The sequence below is a fragment of the Aspergillus stella-maris genome, assembly GCF_047715825.1.
Source record: "Aspergillus stella-maris strain CBS 113639 unplaced genomic scaffold BDV14scaffold_68, whole genome shotgun sequence".
Classification (NCBI taxonomy): Eukaryota; Fungi; Ascomycota; class Eurotiomycetes; order Eurotiales; family Aspergillaceae; genus Aspergillus; species Aspergillus stella-maris.
In genome coordinates, this window is record NW_027396862.1 from 149,002 (window position 1) to 171,885 (window position 22,884).

A 22,884-nucleotide genomic window follows, 5' to 3' on the forward strand; every position below is an offset into this window, starting at 1 on the left:
GTTCAAGAATGCGGGGCGTCCTCCTTGTAAAAGAGGAGTGAGAGGAGTAGGAGGAGCTAGAGGAGCCAGAGATAAGAACTGAGCTTGATATCTCCATCCTGCGCTTGGCTGGTCTCTCTGTTGGAGCACCGCCGGCGGACGCAGATCGGTAGTCTGGGCCCCATCGGATGCATATGATCATGCACTCGTCTATACTTAAGGGCGTCAAATCTTGGAAGTTAGGGGCTTGAGATAACGATTGTCCCAACTCAATCTCACCAAGATGTCGCTTCCTCCGTATTCCCCCGCCGAGCCCTGCAAGGAGCCACGTAAGTCTACGTCCTCACATTGTACTCATGTATACTGATAAGAATACAGTGGACTATGTGACTCTAGTCAACCTTGATCTGGCCAAGTTTGAGACTCCAGAAGGCCGTCAAGAATTGGCTGCCAGCCTCTTTGAAGCGGCAGTTGGCCACGGTTTCCTGACTCTCACCAACCATGGCATCTCCGACGAGGTCTATCAGCGCCAAATGCAGATCGCAAACGCCATGATGACCTTGCCTCCTGAGGAAAAGGCACCTTACGAAGTTACTCCCGAAGAAGACGCCCGCGGTCTCTACGTCGGGTACAAGCCAGCCGGTCCTCTAGGGCACAAGGGCGGTTTCCCTAAGCAACTGGACCACTACAACATCCTGGTCCACGGCCCTAAGAACCGCCCGCACCCTGAGATCATGCGCCCATATCTGAAAGAAACTCAAGAAGTGATGCAATTCATCCGCACCAACATCCTCAAGAAACTCCTCACCCTAATGGCCATGGTCCTCGAGCTCCCCGAGGAAGAAATCCACGCGACTCATGCGCCAGGTGGTTCCAAAACCGAGTACATCCGCTACATGATGTGCGAGCCACGCCCGAAAGAAGAGAGCGAGAAATACCGCGACATCTTCCTCTCGGGCCACACAGACTGGGGCAGCTGGACCTTTCTCTTCTCGCAGCCCATCGCGGCCCTGCAAGTCCTCGACCACACGGATGGCGTCTTCCGCTGGGTCCGCCACCAGCCAAAGGGGCTAGTCATTAACTTTGGTGAGGCTCTTGAACGTCTTACAGGCGGACTCTTCAAGGCAACCATCCACCGTGTGGTCCAACCGCCCCCTTCCCAGCGCCATCTCCGCCGGATCGGCGTAATCTACTTCGCGCGCCCGGCTGATGAGAAGGAACTCTCTCCTCTACATAATTCCCCCGTGCTCAAGCGGTTGGCCCGTGATAAGCCTATGGATGATCGTGTTTTCTGTATGGCTGATTACCTGGACGCAAGGAAGCATGGCTGGAAGCGCTACGAGTATGATATTGATCGACCCATGGATACAGATAAGCACGCGGATTTCTTTGCTGGGGAGTATCCGGATCCAGAGGGGCATAGGAGTTTGGGCAAGTTTGATGATGTTCCTAGGGAGGTTTATGTGCCGCAGTTAAAGGCGTAGGCTTCTACACTATCTAGGTAGTCTTATTTTCACTTCTTCGTACCCAGAATGCCACAACGCAATGCAATTGTTTCATGATAAGCAGTTTCTACACGGACTTCACTGGCTCTGCTAACTAATTCCTCTTCTCCAAGTCTCGCCCCAAGACTTATGCTGTCCACTCTCACCTACCGGACAACCTATCAGATAGACCGAACTAGCCCTAGCCTTATCGTCGGCGCTCCTCCTAGCACCTTTGCTCTCCACTCTTGGAGTCCGGGGTGATACGGAGATCCTTGCCTGTTACTCCAAATTCTAATCTATTTCTGATAATCTAGAGATATATCTCAGCGGAGCGCCACAAAGCTAAATCCATGTCCTCCCATTCCAAAGATAGGAAAACATCACAAACTATGTATGCCAATACCAACCAACCACCCAACAATACCTTGGCCCAGATAAACAGATTGATAGGGCTCATTTGAGGCTTTCCTCTCGACTTTCCATTTTTAAAGTTGACGGTCCCGCGTCATTTTTGTTGGCTATTGCAACACCCATCTTCTTCCCTCTTCACCCTGCTACTAGCAACGTCATACCATAGAAAAACCATCACCATGAAAGCCCTAGCTCAGATACGCCAATACTTTACCAAGGCCAACCAGACCCCTCTGGAGCGGAAGCTGGTGCTAAAACTCGATTTCTTTATCCTGACGTTTTGCTGTTTGGCTTATTTTACGTTCGTTAATTCCAAGCCTCTGTCATGATGATATAGAAGATTGCTAATCCTTGCTTGTGGTGGACAGGAACTACCTCGACCGCGCGAGTGTAACACAGGCTTATGTCTCAGGCATGCGAGAAGATCTAGGGTTCGAGGGCGCGCAGTTGACGACTGTTACGACGTTGTATGCAGTTGGATACCTCATGTATGGCTGTCCCGTTCCAACTAAAATCCCCACTACAAGAGGAATTCAGGTTAATCCAAACAAATCAACAGCGGCATCGTCCCAAACAATCTCCTCCTCACCCGCTTCAAACCACGCCACTTTTTCCCCGCAATGATAACAATATGGGCGTTACTAACGATGGTCAACGCCGCGGCAAAAACACCACAGCACCTAATGGCAATCCGCTTCTTCCAGGGCTACTTCGAGTCCTGCATTTTTGCAGGAACGCAGTATATTCTTGGGTCCTGGTATACCAAGTCCGAATTGGGACAGCGAACTGGCCTGTTCACGGCTAGTGGGCTTGCGGGAGGGATGTTCGGTGGGTTCCTGCAGGCTGGCATATACAGTTCTATGAATGGATTACATGGGTTGCCTGGGTGGAGATGGCTCTTTATTATCTCGGGGATCATCACGCTTCCTGTGGCTATATACGGATACATCTTTTTCCCGGATACACCCGCCACAACAAGCGCATTCTATCTCACGCCGCAGGAGCGCCAATTAGCCGTGCAAAGGACACCACCGCCTCCCGAAGGCGAGCCTATATTGACGAAGCGATTTCTGATGAACCTCGTGACATCCTGGCCCTTCTACGCATTCTGCATCCTCTGGATACTGGGAAACTGCTCGGAATCTCAATCAAACCAGTCCCTTCTAAACCTCTACATGCAAGGCCACCCCGAGCGCAACTACACAGTCTTCCAAATGAACAACTGGCCTGCTGCAGTCCAAGGAGTCGGGATCTTCAGTACACTGCTCTGGGCAATTGGGACGGATATCTTCGGCTTCCGCTGGGTATCAGGATACTACGTGTCCATCGTCTGTATCGCCAATGCAGTCATGATCCTGATTAACCCCACGACCATCGCAACGAAATTCGCGGCTTATTATTGGGCCGGTACAGTCTACTGCATCCAGACGACGTTCTTTGCTTGGGCGAATGATAGTATGCGTGGTAGGCCTGCGGCGCAGAGAGCAGCTGTTATTGCGTGCATGAATGCCGCGGGGAATTGTTTTCAGGCTTGGTGGCCGCTTGTGTTTTTTCGGGCGGATGATGCGCCGGAGTTTACGGTAAGCTTTTTTTTTTTTTTTTTTTTTTTTTTTTTTTTTTTTTTTTTTTTTTCCTTCCAGGTGAGTATTGGACGTTGCTGACGGTTTGCCGCAGAGGGGGATGTACTCGATAATTGGAGTCGGGGCGGGTCTTGCGGTTTGGACGACTGTGCTGGTGGTGTCGGATCGAAGGCAAGCGAAGAGGGCTACTGTCGAGGTCCTTGATGGAGTTGAGGGATCTTCTGTTGGGCAAGGAATCGGGGAGCATACAGGTAGTGAAGATGTCAAGGGTGCAGCTGTTTGTAAGGTTTGAAGACTGCGCGAGCTGCTATTCTGAGGCCTTTGTTGCTTATTCTTTTTTATGGGATGATGAAACGTTCCTAATGCGTCATCGGAGAAAGAAATGTGATTGCACTACTCACACTCGAAATTAGGGCTCTGAAGGCCCAATCAATTGTAAGGAAGTTTACATGTACCAGAGGACAATGCGGTCCATAGGTAGGGTAGATGTGTCCTTCATTATCGTATATTGTTCCGACTTAGCCCGGCCGACCACTCCCTCTACCACTACTCCTTGAAACTGCACTCATAGTCCCTATCTTCCAGCAAAATCCTGAAGATCCGTTCGCGGCTTGATATACGGATGGACCGTATCTCGAACCATCGTGCGCTGCTCAAAAGCATACGCGAGGCCAATGAGCTTTGCGTCACTAAACTTCGCACCTAAAAAACTCAAGCCAAATCTAGGTAACCATGCAAGTCAGTATGGGTCTGGCATAATTACTAAAAGAAGAATAAAAGTATACGAACGGTATATTCGGAGACGACGAAACCAACCCATTCGGATCAACTACAACCGCCTGACTAGGCGGCATGGCCCCCATAGGAACTGAAACAATCGGCGCCCCAACAACACCAGCCCAATCCCATGCAAAAGGCGACGGCAGGAGCACGGCGTCGAGATTATTCCGCCTAATCACACCTAGCAGACCTCCCTCATCTCCATAGTAAAGCCCCTGTTGGTAAGCGCGCCAGAAACCCGGCTCGGTGTTGTTCCAGTTGTTCAGGGCGGCGTCCCACAGTTCCGTGGGTTTGTCGGGGTATCCCTCTAGTGGGCTTTCTTGGGTCCACTGCCGCAAATCTCGAAGGTTCGTAATGTTTTGGGGGTTGTGGGTTAGTTGCGATAGGTAGGTTTGCAGATTTACGACGAAGTCGGCCCCCATGATCTGGGCGCTTAGTTGGCTGTCGTTGAGATAGGCTTCTGCCGCAGGGAAGTCGGTGTCGGCGTTTTCAATGATGACGGCACCTGCTGAGTAGAGAATATCTAGGGTTCTGTTGAAGCCTTCGACCATCGGTCCTGTGGTGTTGTCTCTATTTGACATTAGTGAGATAACGTTGCGAGGCACGCCCAGTCGGGAGCCTGCCAGGGCCGAGAAATTGCAAGCCCCGACGAAGTCGAGATCGGCGTTGTCCGGAATAGCAGAGGTATAATTGTCGAGGTGGTCGACACCGGTGATGCTTTGTAGAACATGTGCGGCATCTTTCACAGTCTTCGTCATTGGGCCGATAGTGTCCATGTGTTCGCTGAGGGGGATAACGAGGTAACGGGATGTTAGTCCAACAGCTACCAGCCTTAGCCTCTGTAGATCTACAATCCAAAGTAATGGGTGTTCTACATACTTGGCTTCACTCCGACAATGTTGTTGTAGCTGGCGGGGTCAATGATAGACCCAGAAGTTTCTCCACCCAAACATACCGTTACTAACCCTAGACTTGAATTGCAAAGTTGGCGGCGCCTTTGGGACAAATCGAGATAGGTACAGGGAGCAGGGTAGGTCACGTACGTAGCAGCCACCGCGCTACCGCTCGAACTTCCAGAAGGATCTTGGTGAGGATAGAACGGCCCATAGGTCTGTCCACCATAAGCAGACCAGCCGTTACTGGAATCGAAGATTCTGTAACTATTCCATTCGCTGGGATTGGTTTTGCCTAGTATAATGGCTCCTGCCTCACGGAGCTTTCTTGCGACCGTTGAATCAGTAGGAACCTTTGCTCCAACGAGTGCGTAGGATCCAGCGGTGTTGTTCATGCTATCATTGGTAGCGATCTAGTTCAACGTTGTTAGCTTGACCGTACCCTTGACTTTAAAACCGAGTCGAACATGTATGGATGGTGGAGGTCATACTGTGTCCTTGATCAAAATGGGAATTCCATGCAGGGGACTGATTCATTAGTCCCAGCGCAGTTGTTTTGCTTGGTATTCTTACCCACGAACCGCACCCTCCGAACGCTCGTGGTCCAGCGCCTCAGCGCTGGATAAAGCATCCGGGTTGATTTCAACAACCGCGCTTAGAGCATCATTGACTTCATCGATACGAGCAATATAGGCCTGTTAAGCATATCAGGTGTGGTGTTGTTGCTGGATCCAGGAAATAAAGGAGTCTACCTTGACCAGATCGACACTGCTGAACTTTTTGCGATCCAGACCCCGTACAAGAGTGTCAATATCGGCTTCATATAAGCTCGGGAAATGTCGAATCTCGGTCGCGTGTGCCATCACGTTCCAATTCGTTTGGAAGAATATTTGGCCATGGTTGGAATACAATGACGCACTGGCTATCACAACAGCTAGAGCAGATAGCAAGACTCTAAGGGCCATGCTTCTCTGATTTACCACCCGCGTCTTGGAGATTGTGTTGATGCCCAGTGCTGGGGAGATGAGTAGATGTTGGCAATAAGGGCCTGACTTTAGGCAATCGCCAGTCTCATCTGTGGGTACAAGCAAGAAAATGGAAGTGAGGGAGAGCAAAGGGGAAAGGAGTGGGTGACAGACGCAAGGTGGAGTGCGAGAAAGTGAGGGAGGAAGACGTGTCGAAGTACCTAGTCACACAAGCCCGGGAAAAGAAAAACCAAAAGTGTACAGAAAAGGCGAGAAATGGGCGTAAATTTTCCAACAAAAGGACCAATACGCCAAGGAACCAGCATATAAGTCCCCAAATTCTTCCTAGCTGAGTGGGACTCGCACTTGGGACAATCTTGTCGCCATAATTGGAAACTAGCAGTCATATCTTTGCTGCTACTCTTTGACCCTTTTTTCAATACAAGCTGCCGTGTATGCATCAGGTCAGCGACCACGACATACAGCAGGTACGTTGCTGGTCGCAAGCAGGCCGTTCCTTCCCGATCCGCAGAGCAGGTATCGGTGTAAAGTGGGAAGCTACGATGGGCGCCGTTGCGATCGTACCTTCCGTGTTGAGAAGAGTCCGCACAGCCACCAAGCACTATAGTCGGTAGCCAGACAAAAGACTCACATCTCATTGTGGGAGTCGATATACGAAGATCAAGGCCGACGCATTCGGTAGTTCGGCGGCTCTTTTGTCCAACTCGATTCGGTCTTATATGTCCTCTAGCATCCTCATCATGGATTGATTCTGATTATACCAGTCCCAGAGTTGGATCCCGGAGAAGTCAATCTCCATGTCCATTTCTCCCAAGGCGGGGTCAGCGAACGCCGTTGACAAGAACCCTGTTCCCTGGTGTTGCAACGATGTTTGATTGGGATAGTCCACAGCATCAATTGCCTCGCCGTGAGTCGTAGCCGAAGCGACCGTCGTGTTGTGTCCAGAGCCGAAATCATTCGCGCTCCCGCTGGCGGAGGTATCAGGATACTGTTGCGGGGCTGTCGAACGCGAAAACCCTCTTCGTCCACCGACCGTCCGAGACTTGACTTCAACATACTTGCCGGCGACATCGTAAAGCGCCTTGAATAAACGACGCTGCCGGTCGCAAGTGTTGTGCCCGCGAAGGTTAGAAGCAGACTCGAGCGTCTCGACAAGGCCCCTCAGGTGCTGTAAGTCGGAGGCCTCTGACGTCTCTATGATATGACAGAACATGACAATAAAGGCAATGAACGGAGACTGGGCGATAGTCCTGTAATCCATTAGACTGGGCCTTTTGGGAGATACATTGGCAACAGACCAGTTTATGTACGCTTCGAGGAGAACGGTCCTCTCTTGGCCTCTGGTGATCGCAGCAACACATCGATCTTGCTCTTGAAGAGTAGCTCTCGCGGCATCGATACAATCTTGACAAAAGGCGGACATCGATGGCTTTTGGGGAGGTATACTACGGTAGATGAGTGTGAGCATCGAAAGGCCACGTATTCTGTCCGCCCGTCTGGCTATTTCATGGTAATCGAGTCCTAGAACCTGTCCTTTTCTAGCCTCGTATTGATCCTAATATCAGTCAACGTTTGGCATCAACCTGGGGAGAGACGGGACGAAAGATCCCAATGGTTCTGCAGGCGTATGCCCTAGGGGTATACTCACATGGACCTCTTGGTCATGTGCCATGGCAGCCTCCAACTCAAACACAAGCGCTCGAGCACGCCCTGTGCGGATGTGTTGCGGCTGCATGAGGGCTCCTGGACTGTATATCTCATCGTATATTCGGCCCTGTATGCTAGCCTTGGTTATCCAGCCGGGAGCTAATTCGGCTAAGAAATTTCCGCCATGACGCTCCATACCAGGGTGGGCCAAGGTGATATCCTGATCTCGAAATGCCGAGGAGCGACCTAAGCGTAGGGACAACATCTTCTCCGTCGTGTAGATGGTCCAAAACAAAGTCCTCTTGCGAGCTACTTCCTCCGGTCCCTCAACATCCGCCGGGGCATTGTGTTGCAATCCAAGTGATAACACTATATGGGCAGCTGAGCTGATGAGATTCCACGCTGCTGATGGCTTGCTTTTCTGGAGGCAGTACATTGGCTAATGGGCAGTGTTAGTCGAGGTGAATTCATTCTCCTCAGTGGTAGGAAACAGTGAAAAGGCTTACCGCCATGCCCATCGCATAGGCAAAGTCCATACTCGTTGGCTGATGAAACCGAAGATTGGTGAGGACAGTCTGAAGGTTGGCCTCGCATAGCAAAGCCTGCGCATCGCAATCCTGTCTCATTTCTTCATCCACAACCTTTGAGCATTCGCAGAACAACCAGTAGAGACCCAAATGGACGATCATCAAATCAGCCTCGGTCGCTGGGCCGGGAGATGCGACTTTGATGAAATAGTCGTTAAATTGGTTTGACTTCATATAGTCTCCTAGCCATAAGGTAGCCACTTGCGGGTTCTCCTTAGCCATACGCAAGCACGCAAATACTTTCTCGATGGGTGGCAAGGGGAGATTGCGGATCGTTGATCCGGGTGGGATCGCACTCGCAAGAGGATACAGTTTGTCGATGGAATCCGACGATTGGTTTCCGGAGTGGATGGCGGCCTTGAGATCGTCGAGAACAGTTCGCATTTCATTGGCGACCTCGGCATTGGTCGTCGTCTCGATAGCGTTCTCCAAAAATCGATTAGCGAAGACAGCATGAGCGAACAACGACGATTCCCCTTCGTATGCTGCTTTTGACGGGGTATATTGTGCCTCACCAAGACTGCCACCATCGGTAGTATAAGGTATACGGCCTTGGTTTGGGGTAGTGCCGAGCGTGGAAGAAGCCGGCGTTGGTCCATAGGCAGAGGACGAGCAGCTGTCCGGGTTGGTCTTGACAGCCTCCGCAAGATCAAACGGCTTCGAGTTTGCGCTCTTGGTTGGCTCGTGGCTTAGACGACTCAGCTTCAGACCAAGATCATCAATTTTCCTCGATATCGCGTCTAGTTTTGAATCACTGTGAACTTTAGCATTGCACCACGTGCCCCTACGGTCAAGAAGAGTCGTACTATGAGCTCGAGATCATCACCCTCTGCCGTCGCTCTCGAGGCTTGGCAGCTGCGTATGAGCATGATGACCCAGCTTTCACACAGAAGGAGCACGGGCTTTGTCGGTCACATTTCACCTGAACAATAATTTAGACACTGCTTCTGATGTACATCCCTGGGAGGTGGATGTCCGTCTTCACCTTGCGCTGGCGGCATCTATAACACTGTTCAAAGATGCCTATCAGTCACAGCATCACAGGGATAGGTAGAATCACACTGACGGCTATATTTTCAGCCGCAGCAGAGCTCCGGTCCTCCTCTTCCCCAATTCGAGGGATCGAGCCCCTTGGGGCCTCCTGCATACCTAGATAGAGCCTGAGGACGCGGGTGGAGCACGCCAAGTCCTGTTTGATACGAATACGCTGTATCGGATTTGTCTCTCTTCGAGAACTGACAGACCCCTGAAATGATGCAAGAATGATGACCGGAGCCAGGAAGGGCCGTTGGTTAGAGAGGACAGAAAAGAGGCAGAGGCGAGGGGGAGAGAGAGGGAGAAAGGGAGAAAGGGAGAGATGACGGAGGACGGAGGACGGAGACAAGGCTTGGCACTGGGGGTCGTGACCTTCGGCGTCCCGGGGCTCCGGCCTCCGCGCCATCACCAACACAACTGCCTGATCTTCATCTCACCAACGGACGACATAGCCTCAACCCTCCGAACTAATCCAAAAGCAAAAATGAGAAGACGCGTATTTGATCATGGCTGGGTCTCAGGGATGGCTGTGCTTCCACGCTGTCCAAATACTTTTCTTTTCGTCTCGTTATATATATTCTTGTCACTCTTTAGCCGTCTTCCCTCGAAGGACACTATTTATTGAATTGAGCAAGCAGAGTACTAGACTTGTCTCAATCGTCCAAGCCTTATTTCCATTTCAGCTTCAAAATTTATAAGAATCAGAATGATATCTCCTTCAGACCCGGCCGAGACAGGTGCTTGCGAATCCAACGACACTCAGATTCTCATCAAATCAAAAAAAGATGAAGAGCTCACTGCAATCGAGAAAGGCGGGAATGGACTATTGGTACGTTCAATCAGCACAGTCGTGGCTGCTTGTTGTACTCAGTGGCTGACTGACCTGGACTACTATTAAAGAGGGTGTTCACCTTAGGTGATGCCAAGCTCTATACCCTCGAATGCATCGCTGTCATAGCAGCCATTGCGTCTGGTGTCGCCCTGGCCCTGGTAAATTTGGTTATGGGACATTTCCTGTCTCTGCTCAGTGATTTCAGCTTTGCGGATGGGGATTCCATGCCCGAAAATTTCATGTCCTCTGTCCAGACGTCCGCGTAAGAACACTATTTTCTTTGTTTCATTTTCACATTCGAGGCAATAACCTAGTACTGACGCGGTATAGTCTTTACTTCGTCTATATAGGTATCACTCGACTTGTAGCTACCTATATCTATGCCTCCCTCTTCACCTACGTCGCGTACCACTTAACCCGCAACGTCCGTCAAAGCTATCTTCGAGCGGCCCTGGGTCAAGAAATTGCCTACTACGACAAGGGTGGCTCTGGATCCATCTCCCAACAAGCGACAACGAACGGGAATCTTATTCAATCCGGAATCGCAGAGAAATTAGGCATCGTCATTCAAGCCATATCTACATTCATCGCGGCCTTCATCATCGCCTTCGTCACACAATGGAAGCTGACTTTGATCCTTATCTTCATGGTGCCACTTTTACTCATAGTCCTTGGTGGGGCTGGCGGTATAGACGCAATGATCGAAACCAAGATTCTACAAGTCTACGCTCAGGCCGGAAGCTACGCCGAGAATGTACTCGGAGGGATCAGGACCCTTCAGGCCTTCAGCCTGCGACCGAGGGTGATAGCCAAGTACGACTCCGATCTCCAAGATGCATATAGCCAGGGCATGAAAAAAAACAAGCTTTACGGCATTGTGTTCGGGGGTCAGTACTTTGTTGTTTACGCCGGGATGGGCTTGGCATTTTGGCAGGGCATTGCAATGCTTGATCGGGATGAGATCTCTGACCTGGGAACGGTCTTTACGTTAGTCTACCCTCTCTTTGTGACTCCTGCTTTTTCAAAACCTGTCAGGCTGATTAAATCTTCAGTGTTCTATTTTCAGTCATCATGGCCGCGAATACTGTCATGCAAATCCTGCCAAACCTGGTCACGTTCAGCCGCGCGACAACCGCAGCTTCCGAACTATTCGCTCTCATTGACAGGCAATCCGAGATTAACCCTTTCGATGAGTCGGGTGACAAGCCCGATGCGTCTACCAGCTGCATCAATCTCGAGAGCGTCAACTTCAGTTACCCCACGCGTCCAGATGTCGCTGTGTTAGAGGACTTTACTCTGACTATTCCTGCCGGTAAGGTCACAGCGCTGGTTGTAAGTAATTTTGTCCCAACTCAATTATACTGCACCCAGCTAAGCAAGAACAGGGTCCATCGGGATCGGGAAAAAGCACGATCGTCGGTCTTCTGGAGAGATGGTATGACCCCAGTTTAGGCAGTATCACCTTGGCCGGGAAGGACATTAGCCAGCTTAACCTCAAGTGGCTGCGGACCAACGTCCGTCTAGTTCAACAGGTGAGACGCTCGCTAACTACAGCGAGAGAGACTAAGACTAAACTAATCAATACAGGAACCCGTACTCTTCAATGGCAGCGTCTTCGAAAACATCGCAAACGGCCTAGTCGGCACCGAATGGGAAGCCGTCTCCGAAGAAGACCAAATGAAGCGCGTCCAAGAGGCGGCGAAGCTTGCTTTCGCGCACGACTTCATCCAGGACCTACCTCAGGGATACCATACGCGCATCGGCGAGAGGGGTGGCTTGTTATCGGGCGGACAGAAGCAGCGAGTTGCCATTGCTCGCAGTGTAATTTCCGAGCCCAAGATCCTGCTCCTTGACGAAGCGACGAGCGCGCTGGATCCTCACGCTGAGGGTATTGTCCAGAAAGCTCTCGACAGCGCTAGCAAGAACCGAACAACTATTGTTATTGCGCACAAGCTGGCTACAGTTCGGAATGCTGACAATATTGTGGTCATATCCAAGGGTAAGATTGTGGAACAGGGGCGTCATGAGGAACTGGTGGTAAGGAATGGAATTTACACAAATCTCGTTAAGGCCCAAGATCTCGCGCCCGTCAACAGCATATCAGATGGTAGATCGGAAGCCACCAATTCCTCCGACGATGGTGATGACAAGGAAGGGCAGCATTCCGCTCGCAACCACTCGCTTTCGCGAATGCGAACTACAGAAGCTCAGCAGGTGGCGACACTGAGTGACCGGGAGAACCACGAGCTGTACGAGAAACGAGGCGTTGTTTCTAACATATGGAAGCTCATGAGAGGAACACCTGAACTATGGACTTGGTTTGGAGTCACGTTGGCCACATGCGTTGCAGGAGGTGAGTACTCGGCCCTGACGAATTCCGGACCCTGCAGGCTTGCTTACCCTTGTTCCTTATAGCCGCCGTCAATCCGGGACAGGCCCTTTTGCTAGGAAACATCATGAGTGTTTTCACCTCTCCGGACTTTGTCTCCCGCGGCAACTTCATTGCTTTGATGTTCTTCGTTATGTCCCTGGGTATTCTAGTCGTCTACTTTGTCATGGGCTGGTCGACGAATACAATCGCGCAGGTAAGGATCCCAAGCTTCCAGTAATAGCGATGACGATAGCATTTTCGTGCTGACCATCTTTAACCAAATCTTAGACTCTAAGCCGAAAAATGCGACGAGAGATCCTAGATTCCTTCCTTAGTCAAGACCTTCGCTTTTTCGACCGCCCCGAAAACACCGTTGGGGCACTGGTTACCCGACTAGACTCCTACCCGCAAGCAATCCTGGAGCTGATGGGCTTTACCGTCGCCATAATCCTCATGTCAGTAATCAACATTGTCGCGTCAAGCATCCTCGCCATCGCTGTCTCCTGGAAGCTGGGACTAGTCGGTGTCTTTGCGGGTCTACCACCGATGATGATAGGCGGTTATGCGCGTGTCAGACTCGAGGCCAAAATGGACGAGCAGATGGGTCAAAGGCTCTCGGCCAGCGCGTCGGTGGCTTCCGAAACGATCATGGCTATCCGCACCGTTTCTTCGCTCGCGCTCGAAAACACCGTGCTGAAGAAGTACGTTGACGAGCTTGACATCGCAATCTCGCAGGCGAGTAGACCAATGTTCCATATGATGAGTTGGTTCTCTCTTACGCAGTCTGTCGAGTACTTTGTGCTCGCGTTAGGTTTCTGGTAAGTCTTCTCTTTCAACCCAAATATAATGTATAGACCGAATGTTGATTAATTCTGTGAACAGGTGGGGATCAAAACTGATCAACGATGGCCAAATCAGCCTCTACCAATTCATCGTCTCATTCATGGGCGTATACTTCTCCGGCCAGGCTACCGCGTTGGCGTTTAGTTTTGCGAGCAGTAAGCGTGCACCTCAGTCCATGGGCAGCGGCATCACCTTACTAACAGCACTCAGGTTTCACCAAGGCAAACCAGGCAGCCAACTACTACTTCTGGCTTCGTGGACTTGAAGGAACAATCCTTGAAACAGACGATAATCGCGAGAAGGGCCCATATAATGGCTGCACCTCTTACGACTTTCAAGACGTACAATTTTCGTATCCCCTTGCACCGGACAATAGGGTTCTCAAGGGCATATCTCTTTCGGTAAGTCGCTTACTCAGTCTATCAGAGCCTGCAAAGCTTCCCTCACTTGAATAGAATTACTAACATCTCGTCCCTATCAAACAGGTCAACAAAGGCGACTTCGTAGCTTTCGTCGGTGCCTCCGGCTGCGGGAAAAGCACAATGATTTCCCTCCTGGAACGTTTTTACGATCCCACAAGCGGAAGCATAACAATCGACTCATCCGCCGATCTAAAGTCCATGAACCCACTTCTTTACAGAAACCAAGTCGCACTAGTACAGCAAGAACCAACCCTCTTCCCCGGAACAATCCGCGAGAATATCTCGCAGGGCGTACCAGACCTCGAACCGAATGAGAGCGCATCAAACGAACAACTTGAAGAAGTATGTCGCGCCGCGAACGCATGGGACTTCATATCCTCTCTCCCCGACGGCCTAGATACACAGTGCGGGACATCGGGCAGTCAGTTGTCAGGTGGACAACGGCAGCGTATCGCCATTGCTCGAGCTCTGATCCGCAATCCGAACGTTATTCTGCTCGACGAAGCAACGAGTGCATTGGACACCCAGTCGGAAAAACTTGTCCAGGGAGCGCTTATGGAGGCCGCGGCTTCGAGAGATAGGATTACAATTGCAGTTGCGCATCGCTTGTCGACTGTTCGCGATGCGAATTGTATTTTTGTTTTCTTTGGGGGTCGGATTGTTGAGGTTGGTACTCATGGGGAGTTGCTTAGGAGGGATGGTATGTATGCGAAGATGTGTGAGGCGCAGAGGTTAGATGGGGCTACTTGATTTCTTGAAACGTGGTGAGGGATGTTCAGCTGAATGTGGTGTTGGAATCCTCTTGATCCAGGATTGAGTCATTTGTTCTTTTATCTTTCTTTTCTTTTCAGTCTATTATCTTCATACCTGTCTTTTACTTTTCTATCATCTCTCCAATTTGTACTATAGTCCTAGAACAGCGATAGATTGGATTTATCTCGGCTTGACTTTCTATGGCGGATCTACGAATAACAGCAGATACCGCTAGGGTGAGCCAAGACCGTGCGTTCGTGTCAATTGAGCTCTCTTAGCTACCTACCGTAAGCTAGGTCGGTAGCCAATGGAACAGAAGCGAACCGGAGGTCCAGAGGAAGGTTGAATGTTAAGAATTGTCTCTGAAGAATGTGACATATATACATAAGCAAGCCTCCTGAGCAGCGCCCTCCACTCATCTCAGCGAGCATCGCTAGCTATTTGGCCGGTCCGGCAGCTCAGGGTATACAAGCGATGGATCCACATCCGTACCCGTCACTGGGACCTCCCTCGCTGAAGTCGACGACTTGGGCTTCGATTGCGCTGGGCCTCCAAATAGTTCTGCGGGCCCAAAGCCGGAGCCGGAGTCCGAGATATTGGCATTGTCAATTGCACCCTTGAAAGAGGCGCTAGGTGCTGGCGAGTGTGATCGTGATCTCTGCCAAATAAGAACCGCTAAGCCGGCTAGGATTGGAAGCCCAACGCCGAGTCCCACACCCAGGGCTATTTTGTCTGTTGTTGCTAGCCCAGAGTCTTCGGCGGCGGTCGTCTGGGGTTGAGAGGAAGGCGATGCTGTATCGGCGGGACTGGAGGACGAGGAGGTTGTGTTCAATGCCGATGTTGTGATTGGTGATGCGCTCGAGGAGGTGCTGTTGGCTGTCTCGTCGGATGTACTAGATGTAGGGTCCAGCTTGGTAATGTTGAAATAGGCCGAGGTGAAGCCTTCTGGAGTATCAGAGTTGATCCAGAAGAAGAAGACGTTCGAGTAGTCCAGGTCGAAACCGTAGAGCTGGACTGTCCAGGTGAAGTTTGTGACTTTGTCGCTGGCGTGGATCTTGGCTAAACGTTTGGGGTACGGTTAACGACGCGACCAACAGTGTAGAACAGAATTGAAGGACTGGAAAAAGGTGAAGAGAGTACGTACAGTAAACGTTACCCTGGCTTGCTGCTGTCTCCTGGAAGATGCTCTGCTGCCAGAAGAAGATGTTGAACGTGTCTAGTGTTGTCTTCCACGCAATGACTTGGGTGTCACCTAGCTCCCACTCCGGGTTGATGCCCGTCCAGGAGGACGGATTTGTGAAGTGGTTGTCGTCATCCTTTGCTCTTGCTGTTAGAGTGAGGATGGCTGCAAGAATCAACATAGAAAGCATGGTTAGGGGGGAGGGCGGACGGGTAGGTGGACAGAGAAATCAGAAGGAAGCCAGGAAAGGGAGCAAGCAAAAGACTGGCGATACAGGGAGGGCTTTGAACCTGCGAGAATCCCGGTAGTCTGGGACAGTTGCTTAGGGCACCCTTGCCCGTCCCAACTGGCATCCCCATCGGTCCGGGCTGTCTTTCCAGCCCCGACGGTGCAATCAAAAAGCACCAGCTTGGCAGGCGCTAAGGAGCGCATGGAAGGTACAAGCCTTTGACGGGTGGAGACAGCGGCGCAGGAAACAGTGCCTCCGGACATCCGGTTCCAGGGAAGCACTGCTCTGTGGGGCTGTGTGTTTAGACTACATATATATATATCTCGTGTCAGGTGCGTTGATTGTGGCTGTTTATGGCTGTTTATTCCGCTTTAAGTGTTGCCCTTGTGCTGGTACCAGGCTGATACTCACTAGGCGCCGTTGTGGGGTGTAGGATTACTGCGCTAATAGAAGGAGAAGAGATCCAGTTGCTTGTGAATGGATGCAGAGCTTGTGGAGAGGTACTGTTGATTGTTGAAGTTAAGGCAGATACTGTTACTTTTGTTTCGTCTATCTTGCTATGTTGTTGATGGCTTGCTCAACCAGGCATCGTAACTCGAGGACCTACTTGTATATACCTTCGTGCCGACCCAGAGATTACACTCCTTTTATGTGCCCTCTGGTAATTCTACTGCTTGCTTGCTATAACTGGCTGCCCAAATAGTCCGTGCCCGTAGAAAGACTTAGCGGTGTTTACACTCTTCTTAGAATTCGGTAATTTTGCAATGACTGCTCAAAAGCAAAGAGGGCTTTCCCGAGTATATTGCAAACTTGCTAAACCAAAGTATACCCCTGCATACTCAGGCCAGGCTATTTTGAAAATCCAGTTTCATACCTGCTGCGACATCCTCATCCAGAAGAACCCGCAGAGCCAGCATTGCCAATCCCTTCGCACATTTCATAGTAATTTCATGCGCCTCATCCGTCGCAGCGGCCGCTGCAAAGCCAGGATTGTGACAGGACACACCCGACTGAGATACGGGAATTGCAAAGAGGCCGTGCAAGCTGGGAACGAGATGTGATACATTGCCCATATCCGTGGAGCCTAGGGCACTGGGTTTCATCTGGCGGGGCTGGAAGGCTAAGCCTTGATGGGACATTTCTTCTGCGTATGTGGTGCAGAGGGTGTCGATTGGGATCAGGTCTTTGTACGTTGGGGATCTGATAGACAGATATAAAGGTCAGTGCAGGGACTCTCTCTGATGGGCCATGAATGACATGGAATCGGCAAGGATATGGAAGCTTACGGTATATAGTTCACCTCACACCCTGAGGCCGCTGCACCAGCTTCGAAACACGCCTTCACCCTCTTTAAGAGTACCTCAGATCTCTTAACCGTTGGACTGCGAATGCACCAATGCATCCGCGTATACTCCGGGATGACATTTGGCGCGGCACCCCCATCTTCAAATACACCGTGGATCCGTTCATCAGGCCGGATGTGCTGTCTCAGCATCGAAACATTATTGTAAGCCGCAACGGCAGCATCAAGCGCGTTCGCGCCGTCCCACGGGTTAACAGCAGCGTGGGCAGTGCGACCCCTGAACTCAACGCGGAGTTTCTGGGAAGCAATTGATTCCATGCCAGCCAGGCCAGCATAATCCATCTTGGGATTCCTGTTAGAGAATCCGAGCGACTCCGCGGCCATGGGATGCACCATTACTGCTGCATCGATACCACCTGGTTCGTTGAAAGCGCCGGCCTCGATGAGCTTGACTTTACCGCCGCCGCCTTCTTCAGCAGGCGTCCCGAGAATGCGGACACGGCCTGCAATTCCTAGGTCAACGATTGCGCGGGCGGAACTGATAAATGCAGCAAGGGATGAAGTGGCGACGAGGTTATGTCCGCAGGCGTGCCCGATTCCAGGAAGAGCATCGTACTCAGCGCAGAAGACAACCAGCCGCCCACCTTTACCAGAGTCCAGCGTTGCTTCGAAACTCGTGGAAAGTCCGTAGGCACCCTTTATAACGGTGAAGCCATGTTTCTCGAGGTAGAAGGTCAAGGTGTCATGGGCGATTACCTCGTTGTAGCCCAGTTCTGGGTTGTCGTGGAGGACTTTGTTGACTTCGGTGCGGAGGGATGGGCTCAGTTCGTTGATGTGAGCACCGATTCTTGCTCGCGCTTCGTCGAGGACTTGAGTAGTCGTTTTGGTCTCGGTCAATGTCACGGTCATCTTGAGTGTTTGGCTTGGTCGCGATATTCTCTTCAGGAGTGTTAGCAATGTGACAAGGAACGAAGAAAGCGAGTCACGAAGAGGACCGTACCCTTTAACAGAGGTTTTTTTTTTCTAGCATCTTTGCACATGAAACTTCTATGCTTTTTTACTTCTCACTGGTTGGAGGAGTTAATGCCAGTGGAGGCGACTTAATATGCAGGTCTCCAAGGCGTTTCCTAGCCGATGGTCGGCTACTCCATATCCATCGATGCACTCGCACTCTTTAGCGATCGTCGGCTATCTAGACGATCAAGAACTAACTGACCAGGCTCTAGTAACCTAAGGCTATTTTATACATTTTGATTATCAAGGAGTTTGTATAGTGGTCGCTAATAGATAACAAACAGGTCAAGGTCCCCCGATCGCAAGAGTTCCTGCAAATCCACCCTCCCTCCATCTCTCTCTTGCAATTCGACGATGTGAAGCAAAGATCGATACGCTCGATCAAAATGAAGCCCGAATTTACTTATCGCAGTAAATTGGCCCAGCACCCACTCCCTTTGCATGGGGTCCTCTGTCTCTACCGCAGCCATGAACAACGGCCATGCTATTCGTGCCATGGCTTCCTTCCCATCGTATTTATGTGCTTGATATGCTAGGTTCAGGATCTGGCGTAAAGCCTCAGTTCGCCTTTGCCGCATGGGATCAAGTCGCTTCCTCTTCCAGATACCAGACCTTACGCACAGGAAATACAGGTCTACGGCATAGAACAACGGTACGACACGGCGGAGGTTGGCGACGAGTTTATGCGTGTTGTCTGTAGCAACGGAAAGCGAGGATGCAACATCAATTAAATCGCCGAAGCGGTCCCTGATGCTATCGATTGCAGCCTCCACGTCCGAGGCCTGTCTCTCTGTCGCCTCACGGTCGGTGTCGTTGCAGTCTCGCACCCACTTCTGGGCCCTGGCTAGTTGAGCGACCATGAATCGCAGCTGTGCGCATGCACCTTCGAAGAAGAAAACGTTTCTATTTTCCACGTCGTGCAGTAGCTCGCTTTGTGGGTATTCTGCACCCCACAGGGTCCGGTAGAGTGGATTGGAAAAATGATGCAGGTGCTCAAACCTGTCCAAGACCTGGAGAGAACTAGTGCACCAGTCCGTCGGTCTCTCAGAAGTGATTGGTCTATTGCTGCTGGTGTTTGTGCCCAGGAGCTTATCAATGGTGCCATGGAGCTGGCCGCCGACTCCGCATGTTGCGGCCGCGATGTCGACCTGCACCATCCACATGATAAGCCGAGCAGCGTATAGCGATAGCTGCTTTTTGCTCTGGGGCGATTCGTGGGTAGTCGCCGATAGAGCCGGCTGTTGATGTCCTCCAGGAAAGGTTGCTGGTAGAAGCCCTGTGTCGCCAAATTCATGGTTGAGTATCAGGGCTGCTCCATCCAGATGCTTGACAAGCCCAGCACACCTCTTATCACCAGTCTTCTGCTCATACAGTAGCATCAGCCACAAAGCAGTGTATATCGAATCGAAATTGAATCCTCTGTGGCGCTGCTCCTTGTGTTGATCTCCAATAACGCAAGCCATCAGCCTAAGTGCACTGGAGTAGTGCCGCAAGGGAGAAGTAGGCCCTCGTTCGTGGGCTATGCGTAGATTGCGCTGACATTCCATCTCCTGTCCGCCGACTGCGAGGACCATGTGCATCACGATTGGACAGCCCTTGGCGATTTTGAACATAATTGAATACATCGAGTAGTCTGGGTTCTTGGTATGGTGCAGGCGCGCAAAAGTCGTTCGAAAGCACCGAATTGCCTCATGATCGCTCGCTGTAAGGCTCACTGAAGAACTACTGGTGGGCGGCACCGGCAAGCATATTGTGGAGAGAGATAATGACCGTGCATGATCTCCACGCGATGAAACGACTTGAAACCCAGCCTTGCATGCTTTCCTCTGAGGACAGTAGTCGCAGAGGAGTTTTAGCCGGAGACATCGTCGACACTGGGGCCTTGCCTCATCGCACTTGACCTTTTTCACTCGACAGGTCCAGCACCCGTTCCGTGACCGCGGCGCATTCCGCCCACTCAGCGAGCGACTAGGACCAACAGATGCAGACTGCAGATCCATTTGCTTTAGGTCGAGGATTCCCTTTGATGTTACAGCGGAGGGGAGGATCGAGGTTCGTATTCACCAGGATGTCGTGCCACTTGACTCCGCAAACCATACGCGATTGGGGCACAATTACCCCAACTTCTTTATCTGTGCAGCCGACGGTCGCTTAGTCTAAGCTCTGGACACGAGGAAGATCATTGATAAGACTCTTGGCATGGAGTGGTGCCTCGATCCTTCCATTTTTGTGATAACGGTCCCCTCCTATATGGTAGGTTAGGGTTGGTTGGGTGAGGGTTTCCCGCCGTATATATTCTTCCAGCCGGCTAATGAGCCCTGCATCTAGAATATTTTTTCATTAAACGCAAACTGCACTTCAATCTCTTCAAGGCAGTCTTGCGAACGAAGACATTATTTTCCGCCACAATGGCTACCAAGCAACCGACCGACACCAAAGAGCCATACCAGGATGAAACGCTCAAAGACGTCGCTTCAGGGGACGATCAAGTCCAGTCACTTACCAAGGCAGAAGACAAGCGGTTATTGCGCCGAATTGACTTTTAGTACGTTTTACCTCCATAGTCAATTGATCTTGATCATCTCGTTACTGATCGCATCGCAATCTAGCCTCCTCCCGGTCATGGCAATTTCGTACATGTTCCAGTTCCTGGACAAATCGGCCATGAGCTTCACGGCGATTCTAGGTCTCAAGGAGGACCTGAACCTGGTGGGAGAGGACTACGCGTGGGCAAGCAGTATTTACTACTTCGGGTACCTCGCTGCGTCTTATGTAGCGGCGATCCTGCTCGTGCGGTTTCCTGTTGGGAAGATGATTTCCATCTCGATGTGCGTCTTAATATCTGTTTTCCCATAATAATATCCAAATTTGCTGACCTACTTCTTTCCAGCATCGTCTGGGGTGGCGTCCTGATGTTAACCGCAACCGCATTCAACGACAAAGGCCTACTCGCAGTGCGATTCTTCCTAGGCGCGACCGAGGCCGCTATTGCACCGGGTCTGAGTATCGTCGTTTCAATGTGGTATAAGAGATCTGAACAACCGTTCCGTCATGGTATCTGGTTTCAGGGAATTACCATTGCTGGTATTTTTGGTGGCTTGCTCGCATATGGAATCGGGCATGTGGAGAGTATTGCTAAATGGAAGGCAGGTGTTCCGCCCTAGGTTCACTCATAGGCATCTTCTGACTTCCCATCTTCCAGGCTGTGTTTCTTGTCTTCGGCGCTATCACTATAGTATGGGCCTTTGTCCTTCTCTACTGCCTTCCTGATACGCCCGCGAACGCACGATTCCTCAGCCAAGAAGACCGCCGGAAAGCCGTTATTCGAGTTCAAGAGAATATGACTGGTATCAAGAATGACGAGTTCAAAATGTACCAGTTCATCGAGGCTCTTCTAGACGTCAAATGCTGGGCGCTCGTTTTCATCCAGGTTGCAGGGTCAATTCCCAACGGCGGTGTTTCCAACGTAAGCTGGAGCGACACAGGCCCTACCCGATTCTATTATCTCGATACTAACAAGTAATGAATACTTATAGTTTGGGTCAATAATAATCGAAGGCTTCGGCTTCAGCACCCTCAACACGCTCCTCGTGCAAATCCTCATCTATGTCGTGCAAGGCGTCCTAGTGCACCTCTCAACAGCCGGCTGCTCCTGGTTCAATAACAGCAGAACATACTGGATGGCATGGAATTCGGCGCTCTCCATCGTGGGCGCCGCAATGGCCCGCCAGATTACGCCTGATAATGTTTGGGCACGGTTTATGGGGTTCTGTCTTGCGGGCGCTTATAGTGTAAATTTCCCGTTGACGTTGGCGATGTCGACGGGGAATGTGGGGGGTTATACGAAGAGGGTTACTGTTAATGCTATGGTATTTCCAACATTATCTTACCTTCCCTTTCACAAGCTATACAACTGGATCTAACTTCTGTTCTTTTGATATAGATTTTCATCGGCTACTGCACAGGAAACGTCATCGGTCCACACTTGATGTTCGATTCCGAAGCACCATCGTATCCCTCGGGCTTCCTAGCTATGTTGATTTGCTTTGGTGTTTGCTTTGTGCTCTCCCTTGGACTAAGGTATTATCTTATCTGGGAGAACCGTCGAAGGGATCGGCTTGGCAACGCTGACGCCGATCCAACGGTGGAGGATCTGGATGCTGCTGTTCTCGATAAGACGGATAAGGAGATTGTTCAGTTTCGGTATGTTTATTGAGGGGGGGTAGACAGGATTTGCCCGGCTTTGTGAAGAGGGGGAGAAGGGACGGCTTAGTGGGCTTAGTTATAGTCATGGTGGTGCAGCCTTAGTGTAGGAATGGAATTCAGATGAATACATTGTTTGCCAATAGAGTTCAAGATACTAATACACTGCGAAATGAATATAAAGCATAATGCACATGTTGAAAGCCCAATCCAACAGACCGCGGTAGGTAGGTAGTGAATGGATAGAAAAGTGGCGAAAATGAGGAATAAATCCTGTCCCTACCGCTGGGAGGTACAAGGGCGAGTAGATAAACCTTTCCACGTCCTTATGGCTAATGTAAAAAGATGC

The 22,884-nt window shown here is 50.9% G+C and overlaps 8 protein-coding genes across 8 annotated transcripts; 4 read left to right on the forward strand and 4 right to left on the reverse strand.

The window, feature by feature from the left end:
* Positions 1-262: 262 nt before the first annotated feature.
* On the forward strand, positions 263-1,463 carry BDV14DRAFT_204042 (uncharacterized protein; the record flags this gene model as incomplete). The annotated part of the gene is made up of 2 exons (XM_073774431.1): positions 263-308; positions 358-1,463. The coding sequence occupies 2 exons, from the start codon at positions 263-265 to the stop codon at positions 1,461-1,463; spliced, it is 1,152 nt and encodes a 383-aa protein (XP_073624158.1).
* Positions 1,464-2,056: 593 nt separating this feature from the next.
* Positions 2,057-3,749, forward strand: BDV14DRAFT_204043 (major facilitator superfamily domain-containing protein; the record flags this gene model as incomplete). The annotated part of the gene is made up of 4 exons (XM_073774432.1): positions 2,057-2,178; positions 2,246-2,365; positions 2,437-3,457; positions 3,552-3,749. 4 exons carry the CDS (start codon positions 2,057-2,059, stop codon positions 3,747-3,749), a joined length of 1,461 nt encoding a protein of 486 aa, XP_073624159.1.
* Positions 3,750-3,812: 63 nt separating this feature from the next.
* Positions 3,813-5,726, reverse strand: BDV14DRAFT_181079 (amidase signature domain-containing protein). The gene is made up of 3 exons (XM_073770004.1): positions 5,117-5,726; positions 4,247-5,060; positions 3,813-4,179 (listed from the first exon to the last, which is right to left on the reverse strand). Exons 1-3 carry the CDS (start codon positions 5,523-5,525, stop codon positions 4,032-4,034), a joined length of 1,371 nt encoding a protein of 456 aa, XP_073624160.1. The 5' UTR covers positions 5,526-5,726; the 3' UTR covers positions 3,813-4,031.
* Positions 5,727-6,780: 1,054 nt separating this feature from the next.
* On the reverse strand, positions 6,781-9,497 carry BDV14DRAFT_211264 (putative C6 transcription factor; the record flags this gene model as incomplete). The annotated part of the gene is made up of 7 exons (XM_073776058.1): positions 6,781-7,366; positions 7,415-7,671; positions 7,765-8,202; positions 8,270-9,104; positions 9,157-9,272; positions 9,336-9,359; positions 9,417-9,497. 7 exons carry the CDS (start codon positions 9,495-9,497, stop codon positions 6,832-6,834), a joined length of 2,286 nt encoding a protein of 761 aa, XP_073624161.1. The 3' UTR covers positions 6,781-6,831.
* Positions 9,498-10,091: 594 nt separating this feature from the next.
* Positions 10,092-14,770, forward strand: BDV14DRAFT_211267 (ABC transporter ATP-binding protein; the record flags this gene model as incomplete). Its single annotated transcript, XM_073776059.1, has 11 exons — positions 10,092-10,214; positions 10,286-10,479; positions 10,548-11,204; positions 11,270-11,549; positions 11,603-11,749; positions 11,805-12,570; positions 12,633-12,802; positions 12,877-13,406; positions 13,471-13,586; positions 13,642-13,832; positions 13,917-14,770. 11 exons carry the CDS (start codon positions 10,092-10,094, stop codon positions 14,601-14,603), a joined length of 3,861 nt encoding a protein of 1,286 aa, XP_073624162.1. The 3' UTR covers positions 14,604-14,770.
* A 1,680-nt stretch (positions 14,771-16,450) lies between these two features.
* On the reverse strand, positions 16,451-18,227 carry BDV14DRAFT_192471 (M20 family metallopeptidase; the record flags this gene model as incomplete). The annotated part of the gene is made up of 3 exons (XM_073771646.1): positions 16,451-16,518; positions 16,890-17,215; positions 17,302-18,227. The coding sequence occupies 3 exons, from the start codon at positions 18,225-18,227 to the stop codon at positions 16,451-16,453; spliced, it is 1,320 nt and encodes a 439-aa protein (XP_073624163.1).
* A 371-nt stretch (positions 18,228-18,598) lies between these two features.
* BDV14DRAFT_204048 (uncharacterized protein) lies at positions 18,599-19,945 on the reverse strand (the record flags this gene model as incomplete). The annotated part of the gene is made up of 1 exon (XM_073774433.1): positions 18,599-19,945. One exon carries the CDS (start codon positions 19,943-19,945, stop codon positions 18,599-18,601), a length of 1,347 nt encoding a protein of 448 aa, XP_073624164.1.
* Positions 19,946-20,740: 795 nt separating this feature from the next.
* BDV14DRAFT_211269 (major facilitator superfamily domain-containing protein) lies at positions 20,741-22,548 on the forward strand (the record flags this gene model as incomplete). Its single annotated transcript, XM_073776060.1, has 6 exons — positions 20,741-20,877; positions 20,942-21,160; positions 21,223-21,478; positions 21,535-21,798; positions 21,869-22,201; positions 22,276-22,548. 6 exons carry the CDS (start codon positions 20,741-20,743, stop codon positions 22,546-22,548), a joined length of 1,482 nt encoding a protein of 493 aa, XP_073624165.1.
* Positions 22,549-22,884: the final 336 nt, after the last annotated feature.

Coding starts and splice junctions, on each gene's coding strand:
- BDV14DRAFT_181079 (XM_073770004.1), bottom strand. CDS start 5,525: ATGAACAACACCGCTGGATCCTACGCACTCGTTGGAGCAAAGGTTCCT. Junction 5,061..5,116: donor CATTGTCGGAGTGAAGCCAA/GTATGTAGAACA, acceptor TAAGGCTGGTAG/CTGTTGGACTAACATCCCGT. Junction 4,180..4,246: donor TCGTCGTCTCCGAATATACC/GTTCGTATACTT, acceptor ATGGTTACCTAG/ATTTGGCTTGAGTTTTTTAG.